The sequence below is a fragment of the Lethenteron reissneri genome, chromosome 23, assembly GCF_015708825.2.
Source record: "Lethenteron reissneri isolate LAM-NWPU_2019-01 chromosome 23, ASM1570882v1, whole genome shotgun sequence".
NCBI lineage: Eukaryota > Metazoa > Chordata > Hyperoartia > Petromyzontiformes > Petromyzontidae > Lethenteron > Lethenteron reissneri.
In genome coordinates, this window is record NC_083801.1 from 21,375,585 (window position 1) to 21,402,173 (window position 26,589).

The window sequence follows — 26,589 nt, forward strand, 5'->3', positions numbered from 1 at the left end:
GGTTCGATTCCCGCTCACGGCCATCCCCCGCACTTCCGATTAGCGCGGTTGGCTGCGTACGGTGAAAACAAAGTTCAACACACCCACATACACACACACATTTTTTCCCCAATTCTCGGAAGCCTGCGTTCGCTCCCCCAGTTCCAAAAACTCTCCACCCACCCTCTCTCTCATCTCTCCAATCTCCCCCCACCCCGCCCCTCAGTGCTGCCCCCCCTCACCATCACCATCACCTCCTGCCCCTCTTCCTCGACAACAGCAGCAGCAGCAGAAGTCGCTCGCCGCCGCTTCTGATTTAAATCCTCGAGCTAAGCTACGAAGTGGCCGCGTGGGGAGCTGCCTTCAGGTGTGTGCACGTGTGTGTGTGTACACGTGTGTGTGTGCACGTGCTATGCACATGTGTGTGTATGCGCCTGTGTGTGTGTGCACTTGTATGTGTGCACGTGTACGTGTGTGTTTATGTGTGTGTGTTTGTGTGTACTCGTGTGTGTTTGTGTGTGCACATGTGTGTACATGTGTGCACATGTGTGTTTGTGTGTGCACATGTGTGTTTGTGTGTGTTTGTGTGTGCGCGTGTGTGCACGTTTGTGCACGTTTGTGCACGTTTCTGTGTGTTTGTGTATACTCGTGTGTGTTTGTGTGTGCACATGTGTGTGTGTTTGTGTGTGTTTGTGTGTGCGCGTGTTTGTGTGTGTCCTCGTGTGTACTCGTGTGTTTGTGTGTGTTTGTGTGTGCACATGTGTGTGTGTTTGTGTGTGCGCGTGTGTGCGCGTGTTTGTGTGTGTTTGTATGTGCGCGTGTTTGTGTGTGTTTATGTGTACTCGTGTGTATTTGTGTGTGCACGTGTGTATTTGTGTGTGCACGTGTATGTGGCACATTTATGGAGAGCCGTGGCGCAGTGGTGAGATCGCTGCACTACGAACCTGTCGATACGAGTTCGGTTCCCCGCTCACAGCCAACATCAGTGGCAATCGTCTAAGTCGTCTCAGCCTCAAATGAGTACCTGATGCGGTGCGTAAACATCGCCACTGGGGAGACAAAGGAGGTCGGGCGTGGTACTGGTGCTCGCTAACAGCACTTTCCCCAAAAGGCGTTTGAGGCTATACGGGGGACATTTGTCTTGTGCGCACATGTATATGTATGTGCGCACGTGTCTGTAAGGCGTGTGTGTGTGTGTCTCAGGTGTGTGTACGTGTCTGTAAGGTGTGTGGTGTATGTGTATCTCAGGTGTGTGTGCACGTGTCTGTAAGGCGTGTGTGGTGTGTGTGTATCTCAGGTGTGTGTGCACGTGTCTGTAAGGTGTGTGTGGTGTGTGTGTGTCTCAGGTGTGTGTGCACGTGTCTGTAAGGTATGTGTGGTGTCTGTGTGTGTCTCAGGTGTGTGTGCACGTGTCTGTAAGGTGTGTGTGGTGTGTGTGTGTGTCTCAGGTGTGTGTGCACGTGTCTGTAAGGTGTGTGTGTGTGTGCATATCACGTGTGAGGTGCCCACGTGTGCAAGCATCTCCGGCGTGCAGGTTCGTGTGCAACTCAGCACCATGTGTTTGTGTGCGTGTGCATCCCACATGTGTGTTTGACTATTCCCGGTGGATGAACTTGTGTGTGTGTGTGTAATTTTGGTGGTCGTTAACAGCACTTTCACCAATAGTATGTTAAGGCTATACGGGTGATCTTTGTCTTTGTGCGTACGTGTGTGTATTTTATCTTAAGTGCATGTGCCGCGTGTGTGTGCATCTCAGGTGTCAATGCGTGCGTGTTTATCAGGTGTGTGTGTGTGTATCAGGTGTGTGTATGTGTGTCAGATGTGTGTGTGTGTGCACGTTCGTGTGTAAGGTGTGACAATTATCTGAACCGGTTCTGGGCCTCCCCTAGGTAGACTCAGCCTTAAATGCGGTTACCCGGTGCTGTGTGTAAACATCAGCGCTGGGGAGACAAAGGCGGCTGGGGCCGTGGGGCTGGCCACCCATCCACCCGCTCGTGAGTCGTGCCTGCCTAAATAGGTGTTCACTAACGAAACAGAATCACGTTGAACCCGGGGATCTTCGTCTCTGCGTGCGCGCTTGCGTGTGATTCATCAGACTCGCGCGGGCCTCAAACACCTGAAGCTTGGCTTCAAAGGCGCCGCCTGCACCTGTGCAGCTCCACGGGGAGGACGGGACGTGCCGCCCGTCAAAGAGAGAGCGAGAGGGAGCGAGAGGGAGAGAGAGAGGGAGAGCGAGAGCGAGAAGGAGGGAACTTCTGCCGACGTCTCTCACATCTCTTCACCCCCTCTTCCACTCCACCTCCAATCACCCCCATCCCCTCTCTTTCCTCATCTCCCGGAACTTTCGACATTTGCACCCCCCCCCCTCTCTCCCCCAGAGCCCCCCCCCCCACCGCCGACCCCCCCCCCCAAACCTCGCGATGGCCCCCCTCCTGCGTGTGCTCCTCCTCGCCCACCTGGTGTCGCAAGCTGCCCCCCAGACAGGTAAGGCGCGCGCGCGCTGCGGATCGCGATCTCTGCGAAAGCAAAGGGTTGGTGGATCACGTAAAGATTTGTGAAATCATCTTCCATCACCCCCTCCCATCCCCTCCCTCACCACCACCACCGCCATCAATCCGCTGGGCGGAGTGGTTGCCTCGGTGGATGGCAGCACAGCAAGCGGGCTCGAGAATGAAGCCGTCGATGCGGATCGTTGAGTGTTTAGGGTGCCGTGGTGGCGAGATGTTAACTACCTCGCCTGGTGTACAGGAGGTCGTGAATTACATCCCGACCTTCTGACGCCTGCTGTGCATGTTGAGTTTGCGTGTCTCTCTCTCTCTCTCCACGTGGTCGCGTGGATTTTCTCCGGGTCCTCCGCTTTTCCCCTCAACATTTAGAATCAACGTCACTCGTTTAGAGTCTTTGTCGGCTGTGCATGTCCACGTGATGAAGCCACTTCGTCGTGCTGTCGTTTGTGGCCAGATCGCTTCCGAAAGAAGAGCTGTATAGCTCAGTGGGCCTCACCTAAAATTAAAAGTTTAGTTTTAGCCTCGTATGCGTGGTGAGCTTCCTCCGGGCACTCAGATTTTCTCACCCATCCGACAAAAAAACACCCCACTTCCGCTTTTCGCTTTCTTGATTTCACCTCGTAACGCTGTGCCACCTCCGATGAGCACGGTTGGCTACGTACGGTACGGAAGAAGTTCAACGTACGTACACACATCGCTCTCGTCGAGAGAGGACGAATCGGACACGGTCCGGAGGAGGAGCCACAGGCGAGCGGGGAGGGCAGCAGCAGCCGCGGCGGTGACCCGGCACGGCCAACAATCGGCCAAGCTCTGCGATCCCCTCTGTATATTAAGGTGTTATCGACTAATTAATGAGCGTCCATGCACGTGGGTGGAAACCGGAGTTCCCGGCGACAACTCGCGGATGCGAGGGATGGCTCTCTGCACCTCCGTTTGGTTCGGTGCGAAAGGAGTTCAACAAACGTGCATATGCCGTACAGATGGATCAGATGTTCGTGACGTTCACATTGGCCTGCACTGCCTTCTCATGGCGAGCCCGGCTACGTCTCCTGGACGCCCAAACGGGAGGGGAATGGTCACCGCGTCTGTGTGTGATCCACCAACCATGTCACGTTCACTGCGTGCGTGGCACGGGCGCCAGTAAGCCTCCGATACGCCAAGCGGCCAGAAGGAAACGGCCCTGCAACTCACTGTGTGACGGTGGAGGGTCGGCGCGTTTCTGGAGCGGAGCAAGGTCGTCGTGATAAGAGCTGGGGGCGGCGGTGGGAGAAGAGGAAATTACAAAGTCGGGCAGTGCGAGGGAGGAAGCAGAGAGGGCCGAGTGTTGGACTGCAAAGTGGCCAAAACATTCCACTGCGAGATTCTCTTGAAACGAGTAATAAGGGCTCGGACGAGGCTTTGCCGGATGAATCAAGGATATCGTTTGCGGCCGCAGAAGAGACAATGATTGCATTGCACTATCTAGCCCGAAACGTTACAATGTTTTTTTTTTTACAAAATTATTAATTTGTCTATCTACTGCTGAGATGAAGACTTTTCACAGCAGATGCCTTTAGACTTTGGTTCACTTTGTGTGTGCGTCACCATACTTTACCACGACTGATCAGTGCCGGGCATGGGGGACGGGGGGGGGGGGTGCGAGAAGAACCCAGGACGGACCGGTTCAGACATCGCTGAAGTTAGCCGTGGCCTGGAATCGAACCTGGGACCAGCTGACTGAGTTCACTGCACAGTGTGCGAAGCACGACCTCTCCGCTCCCCTCCACATTCAGACTCAACATCCACGCGTTTCGATGATTTTGCTGATGCAAATGTCCACGTGACGAGCCACTTCGTTTGAGCTGCCATTGGCGCCCAGGTCGCTTCTGAAAAAGAAGCTCATAGCTCAGTGGACCTTACCTGGATAGGTAAACAATATGATAATTGTTTTTTTACCCTTTTATCTGGCAACAAAACTGACACCTTTTTTTTACAAGGAGTCATGTTTGCATAGACCACAATACCTGCAGTCGGAATGCAAACAAAAAACATAACTCTGATAATGTATGCACTGTCCTTGAAGTTGATTGGTCCACACCCGCGGCAGCTTTCCTTAGAGCCTAGTCTCACATGGGTTGGACCAGCTGACGCCAAAAGGCGCACAACTCAAAGACAATGAACCATCAGAGTATGAGAGCTCAGGGTAAGCAAATGAGGTTCCAATGGAGATAAACAATAGTTTTGTTTTATTTGTATATTTGTTTTTGTGATTTGTTTACCTTTCTTGTACTTTGCGCTCCTAGCGTGTTTTGTATCGTTTGTTTGTTGTAACGTTCTAACCCCGTGCTCCGACTGGACATCTGCAAAAAATAACTGTTATTCTGATTCTGCTGTGGAATGGTGGTGTCGCATGAGCCGACACCACCATTCCACGCGCTCCTGTTGCTGCCCTCGTACTCCGTTCTCACTCAGTCATCCTCAGCGGCAGCAGCCACAATCTATCATCTATCCGCCGCTGGATGATAACCTCCCTAAGCCGCCCACATAAGTTGAACCCGTGCTGCGTTAACCTCGTGTCAATTGACAAACGCTTCAACCCATGCCGCAGGCACAACAGAGCAACGGCCCCTGCATTGAATTTCAAGAGGCGCGGGAGGGACAAGGCCTTCATCGAGCAGTGGATAGATAATGGCTGCTGATGGTGGTGGTAGACCTAGAACACTTGATTCATAGACAAGGTGGGGATGATGAGGAGGAGGAGGCACGGTGTGTGGGTGCCCCCGAAGCTCTGCGCGACTCATTGTTTGCAGAGGAAGCTCGCGGGGGAGCGATTTCAGAGGAAGCGAGGGGGTTGGTGGTGGTAGGAGGAGGGGGGGGGGGTCAGCGATAGGGGGGCGGGGGGGGGGAGCAGAGGTGGGAGGGGATGGGGGATCAGGGGAAGTCAGAGGAAGGGCGAGTCCGTCTACTCTTGTGAAAAGACGACGAGATCCCTTCCTCTTAACTTCACACGCGTGTGTTTGTGTTCGAGTAGAAACACACACACACACGGACAAAGATCACCCGCGTAGCCTCTATCAGACTGTAGGGGCAAGTGCTGTTAGTGAGTAGCACCTATGGAGGCCGACACGGCACACGAAGGGGCCAGCACCACGCCCGGCCACCTTTGTATCCCCAGTGGCGATGTTTACACACCGCACCAGGTACTCATTCGACGCTTAGCCGACCTAGGGGAGACCCAGGAACGATTCAGGAAATCGTCACCGGTGTTGTCCGTGAGCGGGAATCGAACTCGCAGCGCTAACCACTACACCACCACCCCACGCGCACACCCGCACACAATAATGTAGGAAGTGGTCAAACATCCCAATGGAGCAGGACTCTCGCGAGGAGTAATCTTGAGACTCGGGGAGGCTTTCCTGGGCACACAAAGGGCTATTGTTGTCACTGCATCCGCCCGGGCATTCTGCTCTGGTCAAGAGGTCCCGACTCACAGTTCGAAGGCCAATTCATCATTTTCTTGTCGTACGGCTGCTGATGTCGATGCAGAGCAGCGACTACGATTTCACAATCAGGTGGTCAAGTCCGATAACCGCGTCAGGGGCAGCGGAGTGCGTCGCTGCGATGTCGACTTCGTGTTTGTGGATCGGGGCATCGCGTCGCTGCACGTTGTACGGCCTCTGTTCTGGATGGCCATAGTCGCACCGCGATTTGTGCATCGAGTATCCGCATCTGCCATGATTTGTGCACCGGGTGCGGTTCAGGGTGGACCGCGAGCCTCGTGGAAGATCAAAAACCCCCGGGGGATCTTCCGCGTTGGGTCTTTCACATTGACAGACGTAGCAGACAAATGAAGAGAATTATAATTAACTCATCGTCATCAACAGCGGCTGTGCACGTGGCTGCCCGTAATCCAGCACTGTGGAGGCAGCAGCCAGGGTTTGTGGATCGCACACAGACGCTGCGTTGACGAGGTGTCATCACCATGATGCATCAGGAGAAGGCTGCATGGCAAAAATGTGGACTCCACCTGTTCCATCTGTATGGGATCGAGGGTTGCCCCCTCGCATACATGGGCTTGCCTTCGGGCGCTCCGGTGTCGTCCTCTAACATGCATAAACACGCGTGAATTGGCCGATAACACTGTCATGCATAGGGGACCGCAGAACTTGGGCAATTATTGTGGTTGCGCCGGATCACCGCTGCGTGGCTGCTGCTGCTGCCTTCATGCTCGTCTGTCATTCCTCCTCCTCTCTCTCTCTACGACGGCGAGTGAAGACTGTGCGGCTGAGCGTTACAAGTTGACACGCTCATTATTTTGAAGGGGCACCACTGGTGGTGGTGATTTTCGATTTAAAGCTTTCGTAACTGCAGGTATTCATCTTCTTGGTTCTTTCGGTAAAGTATAAACATAATGCACGGGCATAATATGACTTTGAGACCCCCCCCCCCCCCACCTCCTACGCATTCCACAAGTAGTGACTAATCCCATATCTGCATTTTCCATAAATATGCGAAATTCCTCTGTTGATATGCACATTCCTTTGTCAAGGCGCTCTTCCCCCTCCAACCCAGATTAAATATACGCTGCCAAGCCTGGTGGTGTTCATTCAGATGCTGTCTTTTCTTCACCTGAGGACGGCTGCTTGCGTTGTGGCCGAAACGTCGTGAGAATTGTATTTTATTATGTTTTATTTTTATTATTTTATTATTTCCCTTCTACGTGACTTTACCGAAAGAACCAAGAAGGTGGTGGTGATGTTAACTACCTCGCCTGGTATACAGGAGGTCGTGCGGAAGGGGCACGGGGGAGGGGAGCGGGGGGGGGGTGCAGGGAGGGGATTGCACACAGAGTTACTTCGCGATAAATTAGCTGTAGATTTGAGGTTCTTTACAACATCAGTAGGACTGATACATTTACGGAAGTTTGCGGTATTTAGGGGCGTCGCGGTGGCGAGATGGAGTTCCATCCCGACCCTGACCCCTGCTGTTTATTTGGAGTTTGCGGTGTCTCTCCCTCTCTGTAGTCGCGTGGATTTTTCTCCGGGTCCTCTGGTTTTTCCCTCCACATTTAGAATCAACAATGTGCGTTTAGAGCATTTCGCCGCTATACATGTCCACGTGATGATAAGCCACTTCGTTTCGCTATCGTTTGTGGCCAGGGCACTTGTAATAAAAAATATAACTACATTGCTCAGTGGGTCTCAACCTGGCACAAGAAAACCAAAAATAGTTGCGATCTGGCCCAAGGAACTTCTCCGTGGTTCTCGGTTTCTGAGCGGCCACTATCGATGCTGCTGCTGCTGCTTCGCTCAGCCTCAATCCCGAGATGACTTGCCACTGCGCCTGATTCCTTCCACGGAAGTTGTTTTTAACTTCAGCCGGAACAGTCCGGAACGCTTTGACCCGAGTTCGATTCCCGCTCACCGCCAGCACCAGTGGCGAGATTATCGGCACCGATCCTGGCCTTCCCCGAGGCCAACTGAGCCTCAAATGAGTACCTGGTGCTGGCGAGTAAAAACAAAACATCGCCACTCGGGAGATAAAGGCGGACGGGCGTGGTGCCGTAGCCCGGTCTTCATAAGTGCTGCTCACTAACTGCGCTTTCCCCAACATTCTCTTAAGGCTACACGGGGGACCTTTGTCTTTTTGGCGGTGTGCAAAAACAAGTGCACTAGGATTCTAGGAAGATATGGTATGATAATGATACACATAGATTATTGGTAATTGTGTATTTTGTACTCTATTATTATTATCGTTTGCACTCTAGTGGTAGTGCCTTACGCCAAACAATACTCGGTACTTTACACCATGCCTAGCAGCGTCCTGCAGAGAATGCCGCGTGAGCAATGGAGCCTCGCTTCCACACGATAACCCGCTGCCGTCATCGTCCTGTTTCTTTCTGTCGCCTCCAGAGCCAATCACCTTCCTCCTGGAGAACAAGGCGGGTGGCCAATGCCTGACCGTGCAGAGTAAGGCGCTCAAGTTGGCGCCGTGTGACCCCAAGGTCACGGGACAGCACTGGCTCTGGGGCTCCACCGAGAACCTCATGAGTGCGTCCCAGACCCCCGAGGATCGAGGCCTCTGCCTCACCGCCACGGCGCTCAAGAAGAGCGCGGCTGTAAGTGAATGGAGGGAGGGGGGTGAGGGGGGGTGGAGAAACTGGCAGGAGGAAGGCGGCGATGGCGATGTTTTTGCGTTGGTGATGGTGGGGAGCGGTGGTGTAGCGGTTAGCGATACGCTACGCTATGAACCTGGCGACCCAAGTTCGATTCCCGCTCAGGGCCAACACCAGTAACGATTATCTTAACTGGTCCTGGGCCTCCCCTAGGTCGACTCAGCCTCAAATGAGTACCTGGTGCGGTGTGTAAACATCGCCACTGGGGAGACAAAGGCGGTCGGGTGTGGTGCTGGCCACCCACCCCCTCGTGTACCGTTCCGGCCTTCATAGGTGCTCGCTAACAGCACTTGCCCCGACAGTCTGTTAAGGCTACACGGGGGATCTTTGTTGACGTCAGTGGCAGCAGGGCGAAGGTCGAGATGGAGTCCTCCTCGGCACGGTGCCCCCCCCCCCCATACCCCCGACGCCTTCAAACTAAATCTGAAGCATGACATCTGACACCGTGAAGTCGAAGCGCCCCCCCCCGCTTCCCAAAGCGCGGGGCCCAGGGCGGCCGCCCCGATTCGCCGTGTCCGTGGGGAAGGCTCTGCCTGCAGGGACCGCTCTCTTCAGTTTCACTCTCACAACCACGTGGCCTTAGATCCTCTCGAGGAGAGCCATCAGCTGTAGCAGCCCCGTGGTCACGGCGGTGATTATGACACTGACGCTGCTGCCACTGACGGTGACGGAGGTGATGACGTTGCTTCTGTTCTAGCTGCTACTGATAATAATCATTATGACTGTGACAATGATGGATGTTGCTGCTGTTGATAACAATACAAATGACGACATCGCTGCTGCTGCTGCGTGTAGGTGTCGGTGGAGCGGTGCTCTGCGTCCCAGGAGAGCCAGCAGCAGTGGCAGTGTCGCGACAGCGAGCTGATGGCGGCCAAAAAGCAAGTGCTGTCCCTGACGATACAGAGCGGGCAGCTGTCGCTGGGCCGCGCGGGGGGCGTCAGCTGGAGGATCCACGGCTCGGAGCAGACTCCGTGCAGCGTCAAGCATCAACGTGGGTGGTTGACCAACCTCCCCCAACCCGCACAACCACGGCACATCGCTGCCAACCGCAGCTCAGAATCATCAACAAAACACGTTAAAGAGACTGCAGCGCGTGGAATCCGATGAGCTATGATGCTCTTGTTTCCACAGATGCCCAGTATGGGCGCGGTCAGCGAGTTAGAATGGCAAACCGCACGACAACAAAAAACGAAATATAAATACTGAATAAATAAAGTTTAACGAAGTCCGCTTTGTCAAGCTTGGGCAAGGCAGCAAGTACAGCAACAACAACAACAATGGGTCCCAGACCACACCAACATAACACCACACAGCAGCTGTAGTCGTCTCGATACAATGGCCACATGGACATTGAACTATCGATACACGGGTAATGATCAAATTTACAAATCACATTCGCAAATGCGACCGCTGCATCCAGCACTAATCTCCTGCTTCACGATGGAACCGCTAGGGGGCCGTCCATAAATGACGTCACGCACCTGGGGAGGGGTCAGACATTTGTGACGATGTGTGACGAGGGGGGGGGGGGTGAAATGTGACGTCACATCAAAATGCGCAACTTTAAATAAATATAGACAACACGTTCTACTTAATTAAATAGACTTTTTAATACATGTTTTCTCCTACAACATCAAAGTGCAGCGGCACATTAAATACGCACTACAATGACAATAGTTTAAAGCGATTTGAAGCATATTTTTTGGGGGGGGGGGGGGCAGAGCTTTGTGACGTCATATTTGAGGGGAGGTCTGACTTTGTGACGCCGTGTGACGAGGGGGGGGGGGGGTCAAAAATCGTCCAAAATCGCGTGACGTCATTTATGGACGGCCCCTAAGTCGCCAACGACAACCAGCCATAATAGAGGTGTTTGGGATTAGATCGCGTAAATATATAAATGTGTCGTTTGACCCACCACCACCCGACACAACCAATCAGTAAGGTTTGTCACGTAAACAACACGTCACGTAAACAGAACGTCACGTAAACAGAACGTCGCGTAAACAACACGTCACGTAAACAACACGTCACGTAAACAACACGTCACGTAAACAGAACGTCGCGTAAACAATACGTCGCGTAAACAACACGTCGCGTAAACAACACGTCACGTACCATTGGAACCTCATTTGCCAGTAACAAATATGATAATTGTTTTTTTTACTCTTCTATCTGGCAACAAAACTGACACCTTTTTTACAAGGAGTCATGTTTACATAGATCACAATATCTGCAGTCACGTAAACAGAACGTGCCACTTAGTTTATGCTTCAGCACCACACCGCCGTTGTGTTGGAGAGTAAACCCACAAATTGGCTGCGTCGGACGGTGTCTGGGTGAACGACACATTTAGATGCACGCGATCTAACCCAACACACTTTTATCATGAGACGCATCAGCAGCTGCTGCTGGATCTGGCGGAGGGCAGATATCGTTGGTGGCGCGGTGGGCTCCTGGCATTGGTTACCGACTAAAGTATTAAACTATTGTTCTTATTTGACTTGGTAAGACCCACTTAGCTACGCCGCTCTTTTCTTCAGACGCGGCACTGGCTATCACAAATCATCACGTGGAAATGTACAGCAGCAGCCTTGTTGATTCTAACTGTGGAGGGAAACACCGCAGGTCCCGGAGGAAAATCCACGCGACCACGTGGAGAGGGAGAGACACGCAAAGTCCAAATAAATACAGCAGCAGGCGTCAGGGTCGGGATCAGACCCACGACCTCCTGAGATAACATCTCGCCACCGCGGCGACCCTAAGTAGCTCTACCGTACATTTACCGGTGGTACTAATGTTGTAAAGCACTTTAAATCTACCGCTAATTTACCACGAGGTGCCTTCAATCTCGGGCGAAGACCCCCTTCCATGTGCAGCCCCCTCCCGTGCCCCTCCCCTCCTACCCCCGCCCCCCGTGTGGGTGGAGGCTGTGGGTAGGTGTGGTGGGGGCTGTGGGTGGGGGCTGTGGGTAGGTGGGGTGGGGGCTGTGGGTGGGGGTACATGTGCAGTAGGTGGCAATCATTGGTCATTAGCAGGACCGCATCAACGGCTTTGGCCAACGACGACGTCTGGGATCCTGCGTGTCCGATAGGCGCGGCTCGAGACGCCTTTTGCTGCTGCCATCGATAAAACATCAAAAACCACGGGGGCGGGCCCCCAACCCCCCGACCCCCTACCACCCCCCCTCTCTCTCGCTTGAATGTTGAATGTCTCTGCGCGTCTGTCGGTTGCCGTCTCGCCCGTGACAGCGGTGTCCACGCTGTTCGGCACGGGCCACGGGCAGCCCTGCCACCTGCCCTACCGGTACAAGGGCACGTGGTACGTGGGCTGCACGGCCGTGGACAGCCGCACGGGGCTGCCGTGGTGCGCCACGACGCTCGACTACGACCAGGACGCGCTGTGGGGATACTGCCCGACGGCGCGTGAGTGCCGAGCGGAGCGGCCCGCTCACTCGGAGCACGGAGACACGCAGAGAGACACTCAACACACACAGACACACAGAGACACACAGACACACAGCGAGACACACAGAGACACAGCGAGACACACAGACACACAGAGACACACAGACACACAGCGAGACACACAGAGACACAGTGAGACACGCAGAGAGACACTCAACACACACAGAGACACAGCGAGACACACAGAGACACACAGACACACAGACACACAGCGAGACACACAGACACACAGAGACACGCAGAGAGACACTCAAACACACATAGACACACAGAGACACAGCGAGACACGCAGACACACAGAGACACAGCGAGACACAGCGAGACACACAGAGACACACAGACACACAGAGACACGCAGAGAGACACTCAACACACACGGACACACAGAGACACACAGAGAGAAACTCAAACACACAGAGACACACAGAGACACAGCGAGACACACAGACACACAGCGAGACACACAGAGAGAAACTCAAACACACAGAGACACAGCGAGACACAGACACAGCGAGACACACAGACACACAGCGAGACACACAGAGAGAAACTCAAACACACAGAGACACACAGACACACAGAGACACAGCGATACACGCAGAGAGACACTCAAACACACACAGACACACAGAGACACAGCGAGACACGCAGACACACAGAGACACAGAGAGACACAGCGAGACACACAGAGACACACAGAGACACAGCGAGACACGCAGATAGACACTCAAACACACACATACACACAGAGACACAGCGAGACACACAGACACACAGAGAGACAGCGAGACACGCAGAGAGACACTCAAACACACAGAGGCACACAGAGACACAGCGAGACACACAGACACACAGAGACACAGCGAGACACGCAGACACACAGAGACACGCAGAGAGACACTCAAACACACGCTGACTCAGTTGTTCAATCACACCCAATCACTCACAAACTCACTTGACTCTTAATTCACTCAATTACTCATTCATTCAATTACCCCTCAACACAGCCGCTCTCTCAACCTCTCTCGTGCACGCACCCTCTGAGCTGTCCCCCTCAACCAGTGACTCGGTCATACTGAACACAAAGACCCCCCCCCCCCTCCTCTGTATGTTATACACGCCAACTTCGTCACACTCACTCATTCGCACGCTCACCAAACCACTCACTTCAATCATCTGATAACTCGATCACGCTCATTCAAACAAACGCATTCACAACACTCAGTCACGTAACTACTCATTCACCTCCATAGTAGCCTGTAACAGGCCGTAGGGGCAAGTGCTGTTAGCGAGCACCTATGAAGGCCGGCACGGCACACGAGGGGGTGGGTGGCCAGCACCACGCCCGGCCGCCTTTGTCTCCCTAGTGGCGATATTTACGCGTCGCACCGGGTACTCATTTGAGGTCGACTCGACCTAGGGGAGGCCCATGACCGGTTCAGATAATCGTCACCGATGTTGGCCGTGAGCGGGAAATCGAACCCGAGCGGACAGGTTCCGTAGCGCAGCGTAGCGCTAACCGCTCCACCACCGCTCCCCACAACTTAACACCCCCACACCATCTTCTTTGTTCTTTCGGTAAAGTCACGTAGAATGGAAATAATAAAATAATAAAAATTAAACATAATAACTTTTATTATTTATTATGTTTTATTAGAATGGAAATAATAAAAATAAAACATAATAAATTGTATTGTTTTATTTTTAGTATTTCCATTCTACGTGACTTTACCGAAAGAACCAAGAAGATGAATCCCTGCAGTCACGAAAGCTTTAAATCGAAATTTAACCACCACACCAACTCACTGACATGCGCGCGTGTTCTTCTCCCTGCGTGTGCCCCCCGTGCCCTGCCCTCCGTGCCCTCCGCCAGAGCCCGCCGAGGACGGCGGCTGCCCGCAGCTGTGGAAGCTGGAGGCGGCGTCGCGCGCGTGCGTGCAGGTGAACGAGGGCGCGCGCCTCACGTGGCACGAGGCGCGCGCCAGCTGCGCCCTGCAGGGCGCAGAGCTGTTGAGCGTCGAGGGGGAGTGCGAGGCCGTCTACTTCGCCGGTGAGACTTCACGCACAAACACAAAGATTCCCCGTGTAGCCTTATTAGACTGTAGGGACAAGTGCTGTTAGCGAGCACCTGTGAAAGCCGGCACGGCACACGAGGGGGTGGGTGGCCAGCACCACGCCCGGCCGCCTTTGTCTCCTTAGTGGCGATGTTTTCACGCACCGCACCAGGTACTCATTTGAGGATGAGTCGATCCTTCGATTAGCACGGTTGGCTACGTACGGTGCGAAAGAAGTTAAGCATACATCAACATACATACATCAACATACATACATCCGCACACTCGTTCCACACATGCAGGCACAACTCTATTCAGAGATACCTTTCGGATTGTAACATATTGCGTAACCGATTTTCGGATTTATCACGGTATTTTTTTTGTTAGGAATTTCACTTTATTCACACTCACTCCTTCCATAATGCACCGCGCTCATTCACTCGCCCACTCGCACCATCTGGAACTCGGGGGGCTGCTCTGGCATCTCTCGCGGCAAAGGTGGCAACCCGCACCGGCCGTGCGATGTTGACACGCGGTGGGGTCCAAGCGGACCGCCTCGTCCTCGATTGGTCCCTTGGTGGTGCCAACGTCGCCCACCACTGCGATGTGTACATTAGGGGGAGGGTCGGCATTGTGGACGGCAGTACGTGATGAGCGGGATTGCGTGATGAGCGGGAGTGCGTGATAGCCTGAACAGAGGTGGCAGCGGCATCAGCAAGCCACAGAACGCAATGTGTTGCTGTACGAAACATGTTCAACTCACATGCAGACGCGTGCGTACATGGATGCAGGTTGAACTTCTTTCGCGCCGTACATAGCCGACCGTGCTAATCGGAGGTGCCGGGGGAAGCACACACAAAGCAAAGCGTTTCTAAAGAAACGAGTTTTAAATTTAGGAGTGAGTTCCAGCCATCGCTCCCTCTGCTCGCTGCCTCCCTCCCCTTTCTGCCTCCCGCAGGGGCGATGCTGAGGAAGGAATCCCTCTTCTGGATGGGGCTCAACCGCCTCAACACGGTGGGCGCGTGGCAGTGGAGCGACGGCCGAGCGCTGACGCGCGTGCACTGGGAGTCGGGTGAGGCCCTGGGGTGGGACGGGGGGGGGGGGGCGCGTGCAATGTGGGGGGGGGGGGGGGCGTGTGGGGTTACGCGGGGAGCAGGGCGTGTGGGTGCACGGACACATGGGAGCAACTGTGAATGGTAACGATGATGATGATGATGTTGTTGTTATTAATGCGATGATGTTATTAATGTGATGATGCTGTACTCGGCGATGGTGGTGACGATGGTGATGATGATGCTGATGACGGTAATTATGATGATACTGATGTTGGTGGTGATGATTATCGTGGTTATGATGATGGTGATGATGGTGGTGGTGATGAGAGTAGTGATGATGACAGTGATGATGATGGTAATCATGATGCTAATGGCGATAATGGTAGTGGTGATGATGATGGTGATGACAGTGATGATGATGGTAATAATGATGCTGATGATGATGGTAGTAGTGGCGATAATGCCTTTGTTGTCACACCCAGAGCCGCCCACGAGTGACGACGAGGGGAGCTGCGGGGTATTGAACCCGGAGTCGCACGGCTTGTGGAAGGTGGTGCGCTGCACGGAGAAGCTGCCCTACATCTGCTACCAGCGCCTGCCCGAAGCAGCGACCAATGCCACCGCGCCCAGCCTCCCACCCCGTGAGAGACACGCAGACACGCAGACACACAGACACACAGACACGCAGACACAGACCACGTGCCTGTGTGCCCGCGTGACACACAGACAGACACGCAGAACCGCGGGCACGAAGACGCACGCATAGACGGACAGGCAGACGAAACATACGGACGGGCAAACAGACGGACGCACACACGGGCGTCAGTACGAGAGAGAGAGAGAGGGAGCACGCACGTAGGGGCAGAGAGACGGACGGATGCGTGGACGCACGGGTCGACCAAGGAACGTACGAACGGGCGCACAGGCGGACGGACGGACCAACGGACCCAAGGGCAAACAGACGGACGCACGGCTGAACAGATGGAGATGTAAACAGGCAGACATGTGAACAGACAGACACGTGAACAGATAGACATGTGAACAGACGGACACGTGAACAGATAGACACGTGAACAGACAGACACGTGAACAGACAGACACGTGAACAGATGGACATGTGAACAGATGGACATGTGAACAGACGGACACGTGAACAGATAGACACATGAACAGATAGACACGTGAACAGACAGACACGTGAAGAGACGGACATGTGAACAGACAGACACGTGAACAGATAGACACGTGAACAGATGGACATGTGAACAGATAGACATGTGAACAAACAGACATGTGAACAGATGGACATGTGAACAGACAGACACGTGAACAGACAGACACGTGAACAGATGGACATGTGAACAGACAGACACGTGAACAGACAGACACGTGAACAGATGGACATGTGAACAGATGGACATGTGAACAGATGGACATGTGAACAGACAGACACGTGAACAGACAGATACGTGAACAGACAGACACGTGAACAGATAGACATGTGAACAGACAGACACGTGAACAGATGGACATGTGAACAGACAGACATGTGAACAGATGGACATGTGAACACATGGACATGTGAACAAACAGACATGTGAACAGATGGACATGTGAACAGACGGACACGTGAACAGACAGACACGTGAACAGACGGACATGTGAACAGACGGACACGTGAACAGACAGACATGTGAACAGATGGACATGTGAACAGACAGACATGTGAACAGATGGACATGTGAACAGACGGACACGTGAACAGACAGACACGTGAACAGACAGACATGTGAACAGACAGACATGTGAACATACAGACACGTGAACAGATAGACATGTGAACAGATGGACATGTGAACACATGGATGGACAAATCTTTTGATGGATGGATGGACAGACGGACTGATGGACAATCAAGTAGTTTAACAGGCTGGCGGAAAGACGGACAGATACACGCAGACGGACAGGTGGAGCTGATAGTAACGATGCCCCGATGCTGCGCTGCTGCTGCTCATGATGCTCGTGATGCTCATGATGCCGATGATGCTGATGATGCCGATGATGCTCATGATGCTCATGATGCCTATGTTGATGATGCTCATGATGATGCTCATGATGATGCCAACGTTGCCTCTGATACGTGGCAGCCGTGCTCGCCAACGCCACGTGCCCACGCGGCTGGAGCGCACACGGAGCCGCGTGCTTCCGCGCGCAGCCGACGGCGCTCGTCACGTGGCATGAGGCGCGCGCCGCGTGCGTGCGCGACGGCGCCGAGCTCGCGCGCGTGAGCAGCGAGGACGAGCACGACTTCGTGAGCACGCGACTCGCGCCCGGTAACACACAGATACACACAGACACACAGACACACACACAGACACACACACAGACACACAGACACACACAGACACACAGACACACACACAGACACAGACACACAGACACACACACAGACACACAGACACACACACAGACACACACACAGACACACATAGACACACACACAGACACACATAGAAACACATAGAAACACACACACAGACACACACACACAGACACACAGACACACAGACACACAGACACACACACAGACACACAGACACACATAGAAACACACAGAGACACACACACCGACACACACACAGACACACACACACACATAGAGACACACACACAGACACACAGACACACACAGACACATACACAGACACACATAGAAACACACAGACACACACACGGACACACACACAGACACACACACAGATACACACACACAGACACACACAGACACAAAGAAGAATCCCCGCATAGCCTTAACAGACTGTAGGGGCAAGTGCTTTTAGCGAGCACCATTGAAGGCCGGAACGGTACACGAGGGGGTGGGTGGCCAGCACCACGCCCGGCCGCCTTTGTCTCCCTGGTGGCGATGTTTTACACACCGTACCAGGTACTCATTTGAGCCTGAGTTGACCTAGGGGAGGCCCAGGACCGGTTCAGATAATCGTCACTGGTGTTGGCCGTGAGCGGGAATCGAACTCGGGCTGCCAGGTTCGTAGCGCAGCGCGGGTTGCTGAGGAGATGGAGTCTGCCCCATTATACCGCGATCACAAATGACTGTTTAACTCCATCAAAAAGTAACTTGCAGCACCACACCTATCAGCATCATTATGGGCAAGAAAGGTGATCCGATCTCCGACCCCCAGGAACAGGTTTTCAGATTTGCTGAGCATTTCTGTGAGGTCTTGGGGGAGGGCAAATCCCTCAGCCTGGAAAACATCACGGGGAAAAGTAGGGATGACCCTGCTGAGGTTGTGGTGCCTCAAATATTGGAAGAAGTTTGACAGCAGAGGTCTCACTCCGAATTAGTCGAGCAGCATTATCTTTTCATCAGCTGCGTAACGCTGCGTGGAAGCTACCTGGTCTGTCGCTCCACACGAAGCTTCGGGTCTTCTCGACACGATCATGGCCTCTCTTCCCTATGCTAGTGTAATGCGAGCAAGGATTGAGGGGGGGGGGGGCGGAGTCTGGGTCACGTGGGGAGTGGGTGGAGTTAGGGTCACGTGGGGGAGAGGATTTAGGGAGAGAACCGGAAGGGGAAGGGGGAGTTGAGACGGAGTGAAATACGAGGAGGCCACGCAGGGCAAGACGGAGAGAGTGGCGCGGTTGCCACGCGGGGAGAGACGTCGACACCGACGGCCATTGGTATCAGACGAAGAGAGCTAACGGGGCAGTGAGAGGCTAGCTGTGTACGGGGCAGCAGTGACGCTAGATAGCGGGGCAGCGGTGTGGCTGCAAGGATTGCCTGACGGGGCAGCAGTGAGACTGCATATTGGAGGAGCAGGGAGACTGCACAACGGAGCAGCCGAGGGCTGTGGAGAGGTCGTCGAGCGGGACGCGGGCCTGAGCGAGACGCCGTGGTACGGAGATTCTACGAACCCAATAAAGGACAACGGGATCGACATCTGAGAGAGAGTCCTTTATTTAGCGAAAAGTGGGCCCCTCTAATGGAACATCTTGGCCGGTTAGAAACATTTAGGCTGGCCTGCCTACAATCCATCCTCGGTTTAACCAGGCTGAATTGTGTGAGCTTACAAATCCTTGAAAGATCTGGACAAAGTCCCATCGGTGAGCTCCTCTGGCAGGCAATGCTGCATTGGCTGGGTTATGTAGCCCGCATCCCCAGCCACTGCATGCCAAAACATATTTTGTTCGGCTGGGGGCTAAACGACTGGCACATAGGCTAGATAGGAGATGGAGTGATGTAGGGTAACTGGACGTGAAGCGTTTGTGGACTTGCCAATGATTGGTACCAGCGGTGTCAAGATCGGCCTCTGTGGAGGAGGCTCGTGAAAGACGCTACTGGGCAGTTGGAGGCAGTCGCCCTCCAGCAACAACTAAAGGCAGAGGAGCGACGCTCACAACAACGAGCAGAGCGCCGGGCGGCTAAAACACAGCAGGTTGGCACAGTAGGGGACACAGGTGGTGCATCAGCCAGTCATCTCAGTCAGGGTCTGCCCCGTGACCTCCTGCCAGTGACGTTTGACACTTCACCTGGCCTGGCTGGCACAGGCGCCGTGGTGACGTCACCGCCATTTAGTGGCGAATGGCGGTTGTTGCTGTTTTGGTGGTGGTGGTGATGATGGTGATGTTGGTCGTGGTTGTGGTGGTGGTGATGTTGATGATAGTAATGATAATGGTAATTTTGGCAGTGGTGGCGGTGATGACGATGGTGGTGATGATTGTAATGTTGGCGTTCGTGGTGATGTTGCTTGTGGCGGCGATGATGGTGACGGTGGTGGTGGTTGTGGTGATGATGGTGGTGGTGTTGTCACCCAGAGGACGACTCCTTGCTGTGGATCGGACTGAGTGCGTCGGGCCCCGGCGCTGCGTTTGCGTGGTCCGACGGGAGCCCTGTGACCCTCACGGTCTGGGACCGCTCCCAACCCAGCCGCGGGGACCGCTCGCCCGCCACCTGCGTCTACCTGTCGGAACATGTACTGCTCCCCCCCCCCCCACACAACACCTATCTCGTACAGGTGTCTCGCACGATGCTGCCTGCTCCAGCAGTTTCTGTCGACACTTCGTCAGTCTGGCCTGTGTCTCGGTTAGCGCCATTGCGCTACGAACCTCGCAACCCGAGCTCTATTCAATACAATTGCCGAATATCTCAACCGATCCTGGGCCGCTCCTAGGTTGACTCGGCCTTAAATGAGTACCTGGTGCGGTGTGTAGTGAACAATGCCATTGGGGAGACAAAGTCGTTCGCGCGTGGTGCTGGCCACCCCCCCCCCCCCCCAGTGTCCCGTGCCCAGCCTTCATAGGTGCTGCTCGCTGGCGGCACTCGCCCCGAAAGTCTGCGAAGGCTGTAACGAGGGTGGGGGTGGGGGTGTTTTTGTCTTTGTGTTCTTTACGTCACCCGTTGATCGTTGTGTGCTTGCACCGCCTCTCCTCTCAGAGCCGCCGCTGGAGCGACGCGCCGTGCGACCTCCCCAAGGGCTACGTGTGCAGGAGGCCGAGCATCTCGGACGGCGTGCGCCCCGCGGACAACCCCGACTGCCAGCCGGTGCGTGCGCCTCCGCGCCAGCAGCTGCACCGGCACCAGCGGGCGGCAGCAGTAGCACGACAACCACCATCGATCGGTCTTTCCCTTCGCTCGTACGGCCGATGATGTCGGTGCAGAGAGCATCGACTACTATTTCACATGCGGGCGGTCAAGCCAGCAGCGGAGTGCGTCGTCGCCGCGATGTCTCCTTTGTGTTTGTGGATCGGGGGCAGTGCGGCGTTAAACGGTGTCCGGGCTGTTCTGGATGACCGCAGTCGCCACACTGCTACTGGGGAGCCTGCTGCAATGGTTTGTGTGGATGCGATGTAGGGTAGAGCATGAGCTGAGTGGAAAATCAAACCCAGCGATATTCTTGACGAATTTGCTACCCCCACCCACACTCCGTGCCCCCTCCCCTGTGCCCCCCCCCAACTCCTCCACCCCCCTTCAACCACGCGCCCCCCCCCTGCCCCCAGGGCTGGGTGATGGGCCCCCACTCGTGTTACTGGGTGGGGGCAGAGAAGGCGGAGTCGTTCACCGGCGCCTTCAACGCGTGCCGTCGTCACAATGCAACGCTGGTGTCCATCACGAGCAGGCGAGTACAGGCCCTGCCTCCAACTCTAGCTCCAACACCAACACTAGCCCTAGCACCAGCACCAACACCAGCACCAACACTAGCCCTAGCACCAGCACTAGCCAATGCACCAGCACTCTCTCTAAGACTAGCCCTAGCACTACCACGAGCCGTATTTCTAACACCAGCCCTACCACATCAGCCTCAGCGCTAGCCCTCGTATAACCCCAGCCCCTGGCTCCGGCCATTCGCCTCGATCGCGACGAACAACGCAGCGCACCGGCGAGCAGCCCCCTCGCCCTGACTCTTTCACGTGTCCCCCCACCACCCCCCCGCATGTGTGACAGCTTCGAGCAGGGCTTCGTGCACAGCATGCTCGGGGACGCGGCCGTGGGGGCCGCGGCGGAGCCCGGGGCCCACGCGTGGCTGGGCCTGCGCGACACGCGGAGCCCCGGCGCGTTCCGCTGGGAGAGCGGAGAGGCGCTCGGCTACACGCACTGGGAGCGCGCGCAGCCAGGTGACGCGGGCAACCGCAAGGAGGTTGACGATGACGCTGGCATCATCCTTCGTGACAATGATGTTGCCGATCACTGCCGACAATTGTTACGACTTTGTCGATGGTGACGACGGTGTCATCAAAGACGCTGCCGACACCGGCACAGTTGATGATGACGACGGTCGTGACGACGACGATGTTGTCCATTCCGTGATCGTCAGCAACGGCGATGATGACGGTCAGAGCCCGGGGAAAGCCCCACTGTGTGCCCCCCCCGCACCCCCCCCCCCAAAGCGCGGGGCCCGGGGCGTTTGCCCCGATTCGCCTGCACCCCTAGGGGAATGGCTCTGACCGCACTCGCGCGCGTGCGCAGGCGGTGACACGGGCTGCGTGACCATGGACCCGGTCGGGGGCCGCTGGAGCGTGCGGAACTGCTCGGCCTTCTCCGCACGCTTCGTGTGCGAAATGAAACTCGAGGGCGACACGGAGGAGGAGGGGCACTTTTCGCCGACCCCCACGACCACGGACACCACGCCCCTCCGCTGCGCCGACGGGTGGCACTCCAAGGACGACCTCCCCTTCTGCTACCAGGTACCGGCGGCGCTTCCGTTCGCGAAACTAAAACTACGGACGAGTGTTAGTTTGTATTTATTTAACCGGGTTAACGCCCACTGAGGTATAGAGCTCTTTTTTCAGAAGCGACTCTGGGCTATCACGAATGATGGCTCAACGAAGTGGCTCATCATCACGTGGACTTTTGTAGTAGCAGCCAAACACTATAAACACGTGATGTCTATTTTAAACTCGGAGAAAAAAAACCCCCGAGGAACAGGATAAAACAAATCCACGCGACCACGGGGAGAGAGACAGCGCACAAGTTCCGAATATACAAGCGTCAGGGTTGGAATCTAACCCACGACCTCCTGAATACCAGGCGAGGTAATCAACAACTCCTAGCCACCGCGACATTTTGGCTCCACCGCCACCGCCCCCCTCATCAACATTTCTCAGCCAGGGGACCGCAATTGGCACACGGCGCATCCCGATACCGACCGCCAACCTTCGGCTGCACGTTCATTCGGTCCCCCCCCCCCCCCATCGTCCTCCCCCACTTCGAGAGGGATGCCCGGGGCAGCAGCGCCCGCTTTTATTCACCGCCCCCCCTCCCCGGCCCGGCGACGTGACAACTTGAGGAAGCGAACGGAGGAGAGTGAAAAGGGGCCCGAGCTTACGGAAAATCGAGGCGGGGGGGGGGGGGTAGTCGTCTGTGTCTCTGTGTGCGCGTTAAACTTTGCGTAGCCATGCCGCGCTGAGGGGAAGCAGTGGACAGGTCGGGAGCAGAGCTCACTTGTCAAACGCACACTGCTCCCACGGCTAATCCAATCAGACGCGAGCTTTACCACTAGCTCCTCACTAGCCAATCAGACGCGAGCTCTACCACTAGCTCCTAACTAGCCAATCAGACTCTAATAAGTCAGCATTCGGGGTGATTTCGTCCATATTAATGTGTTGCGTGTCTGTGTGTCTCTCCGTGTGTCTGTCTACCCGCGTGTCTCTCCGTGTGTCGGCGTGTCTGTCCATCTACCCGCGTGTCTCTCCGTGTGTCCGTGTATCCGCGTGTCTCTCCGTGTGTCGGCGTGTCTGTGTCCGCGTGTCCGCGTGTCTCTCCGTGTGTCCGTGTATCCGCGTGTCTCTCCGTGTGTCGGCGTGTCTGTGTCCGCGTGTCTCTCCGTGTGTCCGTGTATCCGCGTGTCTCTCCGTGTGTCTGCGTGTCTGTCCGTCTGTTCCGCGTGTCTGTCCGTGTGTCGGCGCGCCCCCGCGCAGGTGAACCGCATGGGGCAGGACGTGCGCCAGGTGTGGCGGGTGGCGCTGGAGCACTGCCGCGTGCAGGGCGCCGAGCTGCTCAGCGTCCAGTCCACGGAGGAGCACAGCTTCGTGGACGACCTCGTGTGAGCCGGGACCCTCACGCTCGGCCCCCCCCCCCCCCCCCCCGGCACCCGCCGTGACCCGAGCCCCGGCCCCTGACGTTCGCCACGAGTCTTGACACTTGACGTAGCGCGCGACCTTCGCTTCCGGGGCAGAGGTCGGCGAACCTGCGGCTTCGGACGCCGCGCGCGGCTCTTTGAGGGCCGCCTTTGTGACGTCATTCGCAGTGCAGATCTTGAGACGTTGAGTCTCTTTTGCCGAATTCGAAAACAAAACTGGCCCAGGATCGTTCGAGACCCCTGCTCTAGAACTACCACGAGGCTTAGACCTAAACCTAGACCTAGACTTAACCATCCAGCCAACCCCTGACCCTACAGCCATCCCTTAACCCTACAGCCAACCCCATAGTTCTACAACCAACCCCTAACCCTACATTCAACCCCTATCCCTACAGACAACCCCTAATCCTACAGACAACCCCTATCCCTACATCCAACCCCTAACCCTACAGCCAACCCCTAGCCGAGGCTTTCCCTCTGGACGTGTCCCTTGACCGGTGTGTGTATGTTGAACGTCATTCCTACTGTACACAGCAAACTGTGCTAAGCGGAGGTTCCGGGGAAGGCCACAAGACGGGCACTGCATCGCGTGCTTGCAGATGCGCTTCTGCGGCTGTCTGGAACGCTGTTCGGAAGCCGCTGGAGCTGTGCACTGTTAAATCATCTAGGTTGACAAACTCGGTGATTTAGGACTGCTTGTTGGTGTGTTTAGTTTGTCGTCCTTTCCCCCACACCCCCAGTTAGTACGGCGGGCTACGTACGGTGCAAAAGAATTCCAACATACGTGGAAATGGCCGAAGCACCGTCTGGAATGCGTTCACCCCGCCACGCGGCTCTCTTGCTCTCTCGCTCTCTCTCTCTCGCTCTCTCTCTCTCGCTCTCTCCTCGCTCTCGCTCTCTCTCGCTCTCTCTCGCTCTCTCTCGCTCGCTCTCTCTCTCCCTGCTCTCACCTTGCTCCCTCTAAGCTCTCTCCCCCCGTTCCCTCTCGTGTGTGCGCGCGCAGGGAGAATTCGAACAGTAAGCGCTCGATCAGCGACATCATGCACTACTACGACTACTCGGAGGAGAGCGACTCTATCTCGGACCCCGAAGCCTTCTGGGTGGGCGCCAACCAGCTGGACCCCGACGAGGGCAACATGTGGAGCGACGGCTCGGCCGTGCGTCTCCGCACGCTGCTGCACAACCTGCTGCACGTGCACACCTACACTCCTGCTGCACAATATCTGCTGCACATCCTGCTGCACTTGCACACCTGCTGCACACCTGCTGCGCGTGCACACCTACTGCAAAACATCTGCTGCACATCCTGCTGCACTTGCACACCTGCTGGACACCTGCTGCGCCTGCACACCAACACTCCTGCTGCACAACTCTTGCACTACCTAGATACAGGGATACCCACCTACATAAGCACTTGCACACCTGCTTGCATGCACACCTACGCCCCCGCTTTACACCAGGATGCATGGATACCTATGCACCTACATACGTGCCTGCACTCATGCTCTCCTGCACTACTGGACACCTAGACAGCTGCACAGATGGGCACCTAAGCAGCTGAATATGTACACACTTGGACAAGTAGATGCCTGGACACAGAGACACTTGGACACCTGCACGCGTGAACATCTAAACACCGGGACATAGACATTCTCACCTTCATTTATGTATCCCTATACACATAGACACACAGAGCATAATGCCTGTACACGTGCTTGTCTGTTCATCGTGTCGAGTCGAGCGGAGTCGAGTCGAGTGGAGTTCGAGTTCAGCGTGATGGATCGCCTCGAGTTAGGGCCGCGACCCGGGTAAAGTCGCGCCGAGTTGACTCGGCTGAGCAGAGGAGGCCGCATCTCAACCCCCCCCCCCACCCCCCCAGGTGGACCGCCAGTTCGTGCGCTTCCACCCAAGCGAGTCGGAGGGCCACTGTGGCACGGTGGAGAACTCGTACGTGACCCTGTGGAGGATGGAGGCGTGCGACCTGTTCAGGAGCTGGATCTGCAAGGTCGCCAAAGGTGTGGAGGGCAAGAGGCGACCGCGTGCACAGCGGATCCAATGGGGGGGGGGGGATACGGGCAGCCTACAGTCACGCAGAGAACACAAATATCCCCCGTGTAGTGGTGGTTAAGGAGGTTAAGGAGGTTAGTGGCGATGTGGCTGAATCCTCAGTCGACCCCAGGCAGAGACGACAGGTTCAAGATGAGGAGCCCGACTCCCAAATGAGCGGCACATGATCCACCGTTCACTGGCAGTAGAATGTGGAATTTCAACTAACTACGAATTGCTATCCTGTTCTAATTACAGTGATGTGACAAGGACAAAGATCCCCCGCATAGCCTTTGACAGACTGCTGGGGCAAGTGCTGTTAGCGGGTAGCAGCAGCTATGAAGGCCGGCAATGTGGCACACGAGGGGGTGTGGGTGGCCAGCACCACGGACAGCCACACACAAAGACAAAGATGCCCCCTATAGCCTTAACAGACTGTTGGGGCAAGTGCTGTTAGCGAGCACCGATGAAGGCCGACACTGTGGCACACGAGGGGGTGGGTGGCCAGCACCACGTGCCCGACCGCCTTTGCCTCCCCAGTGGCGATGTTAACACACCACACCAGGTACTCATTTGAGGCTGAGATGACTTAAGGGAGGCTCAGGACCGGTTCAGATAATCGTCACTGATGATGGCCTTTGAGCGGGAATCGAACTCCGGGTCGCCGGGTTCGTAGCACAGTGCGCTAACAACTGCGCCACCGCTCCCCACACGTCGCACACACGCAGTCACACAC

The 26,589-nt window shown here is 55.4% G+C and overlaps 1 protein-coding gene across 1 annotated transcript in view; it reads left to right on the forward strand.

The window, feature by feature from the left end:
* Window positions 1–214: 214 nt before the first annotated feature.
* LOC133346240 (macrophage mannose receptor 1-like) overlaps window positions 215–26,589 on the forward strand; it is a 54,274-nt gene continuing 27,899 nt past the window's right edge. Inside the window, exons 1-17 of the mRNA XM_061557779.1 lie at window positions 215–346; window positions 2,075–2,463; window positions 8,378–8,583; window positions 9,436–9,631; window positions 11,889–12,062; window positions 13,978–14,154; window positions 15,117–15,230; window positions 15,696–15,854; window positions 17,361–17,546; window positions 20,047–20,204; window positions 20,666–20,773; window positions 21,229–21,347; window positions 21,674–21,843; window positions 22,196–22,413; window positions 23,647–23,771; window positions 24,811–24,964; window positions 25,687–25,822. Of these exons, the coding sequence (XP_061413763.1) occupies window positions 2,400–2,463; window positions 8,378–8,583; window positions 9,436–9,631; window positions 11,889–12,062; window positions 13,978–14,154; window positions 15,117–15,230; window positions 15,696–15,854; window positions 17,361–17,546; window positions 20,047–20,204; window positions 20,666–20,773; window positions 21,229–21,347; window positions 21,674–21,843; window positions 22,196–22,413; window positions 23,647–23,771; window positions 24,811–24,964; window positions 25,687–25,822 (2,464 nt within the window). The 5' untranslated portion in view covers window positions 215–346; window positions 2,075–2,399. The remainder of the gene's footprint in view (window positions 347–2,074; window positions 2,464–8,377; window positions 8,584–9,435; window positions 9,632–11,888; window positions 12,063–13,977; window positions 14,155–15,116; window positions 15,231–15,695; window positions 15,855–17,360; window positions 17,547–20,046; window positions 20,205–20,665; window positions 20,774–21,228; window positions 21,348–21,673; window positions 21,844–22,195; window positions 22,414–23,646; window positions 23,772–24,810; window positions 24,965–25,686; window positions 25,823–26,589) is intronic.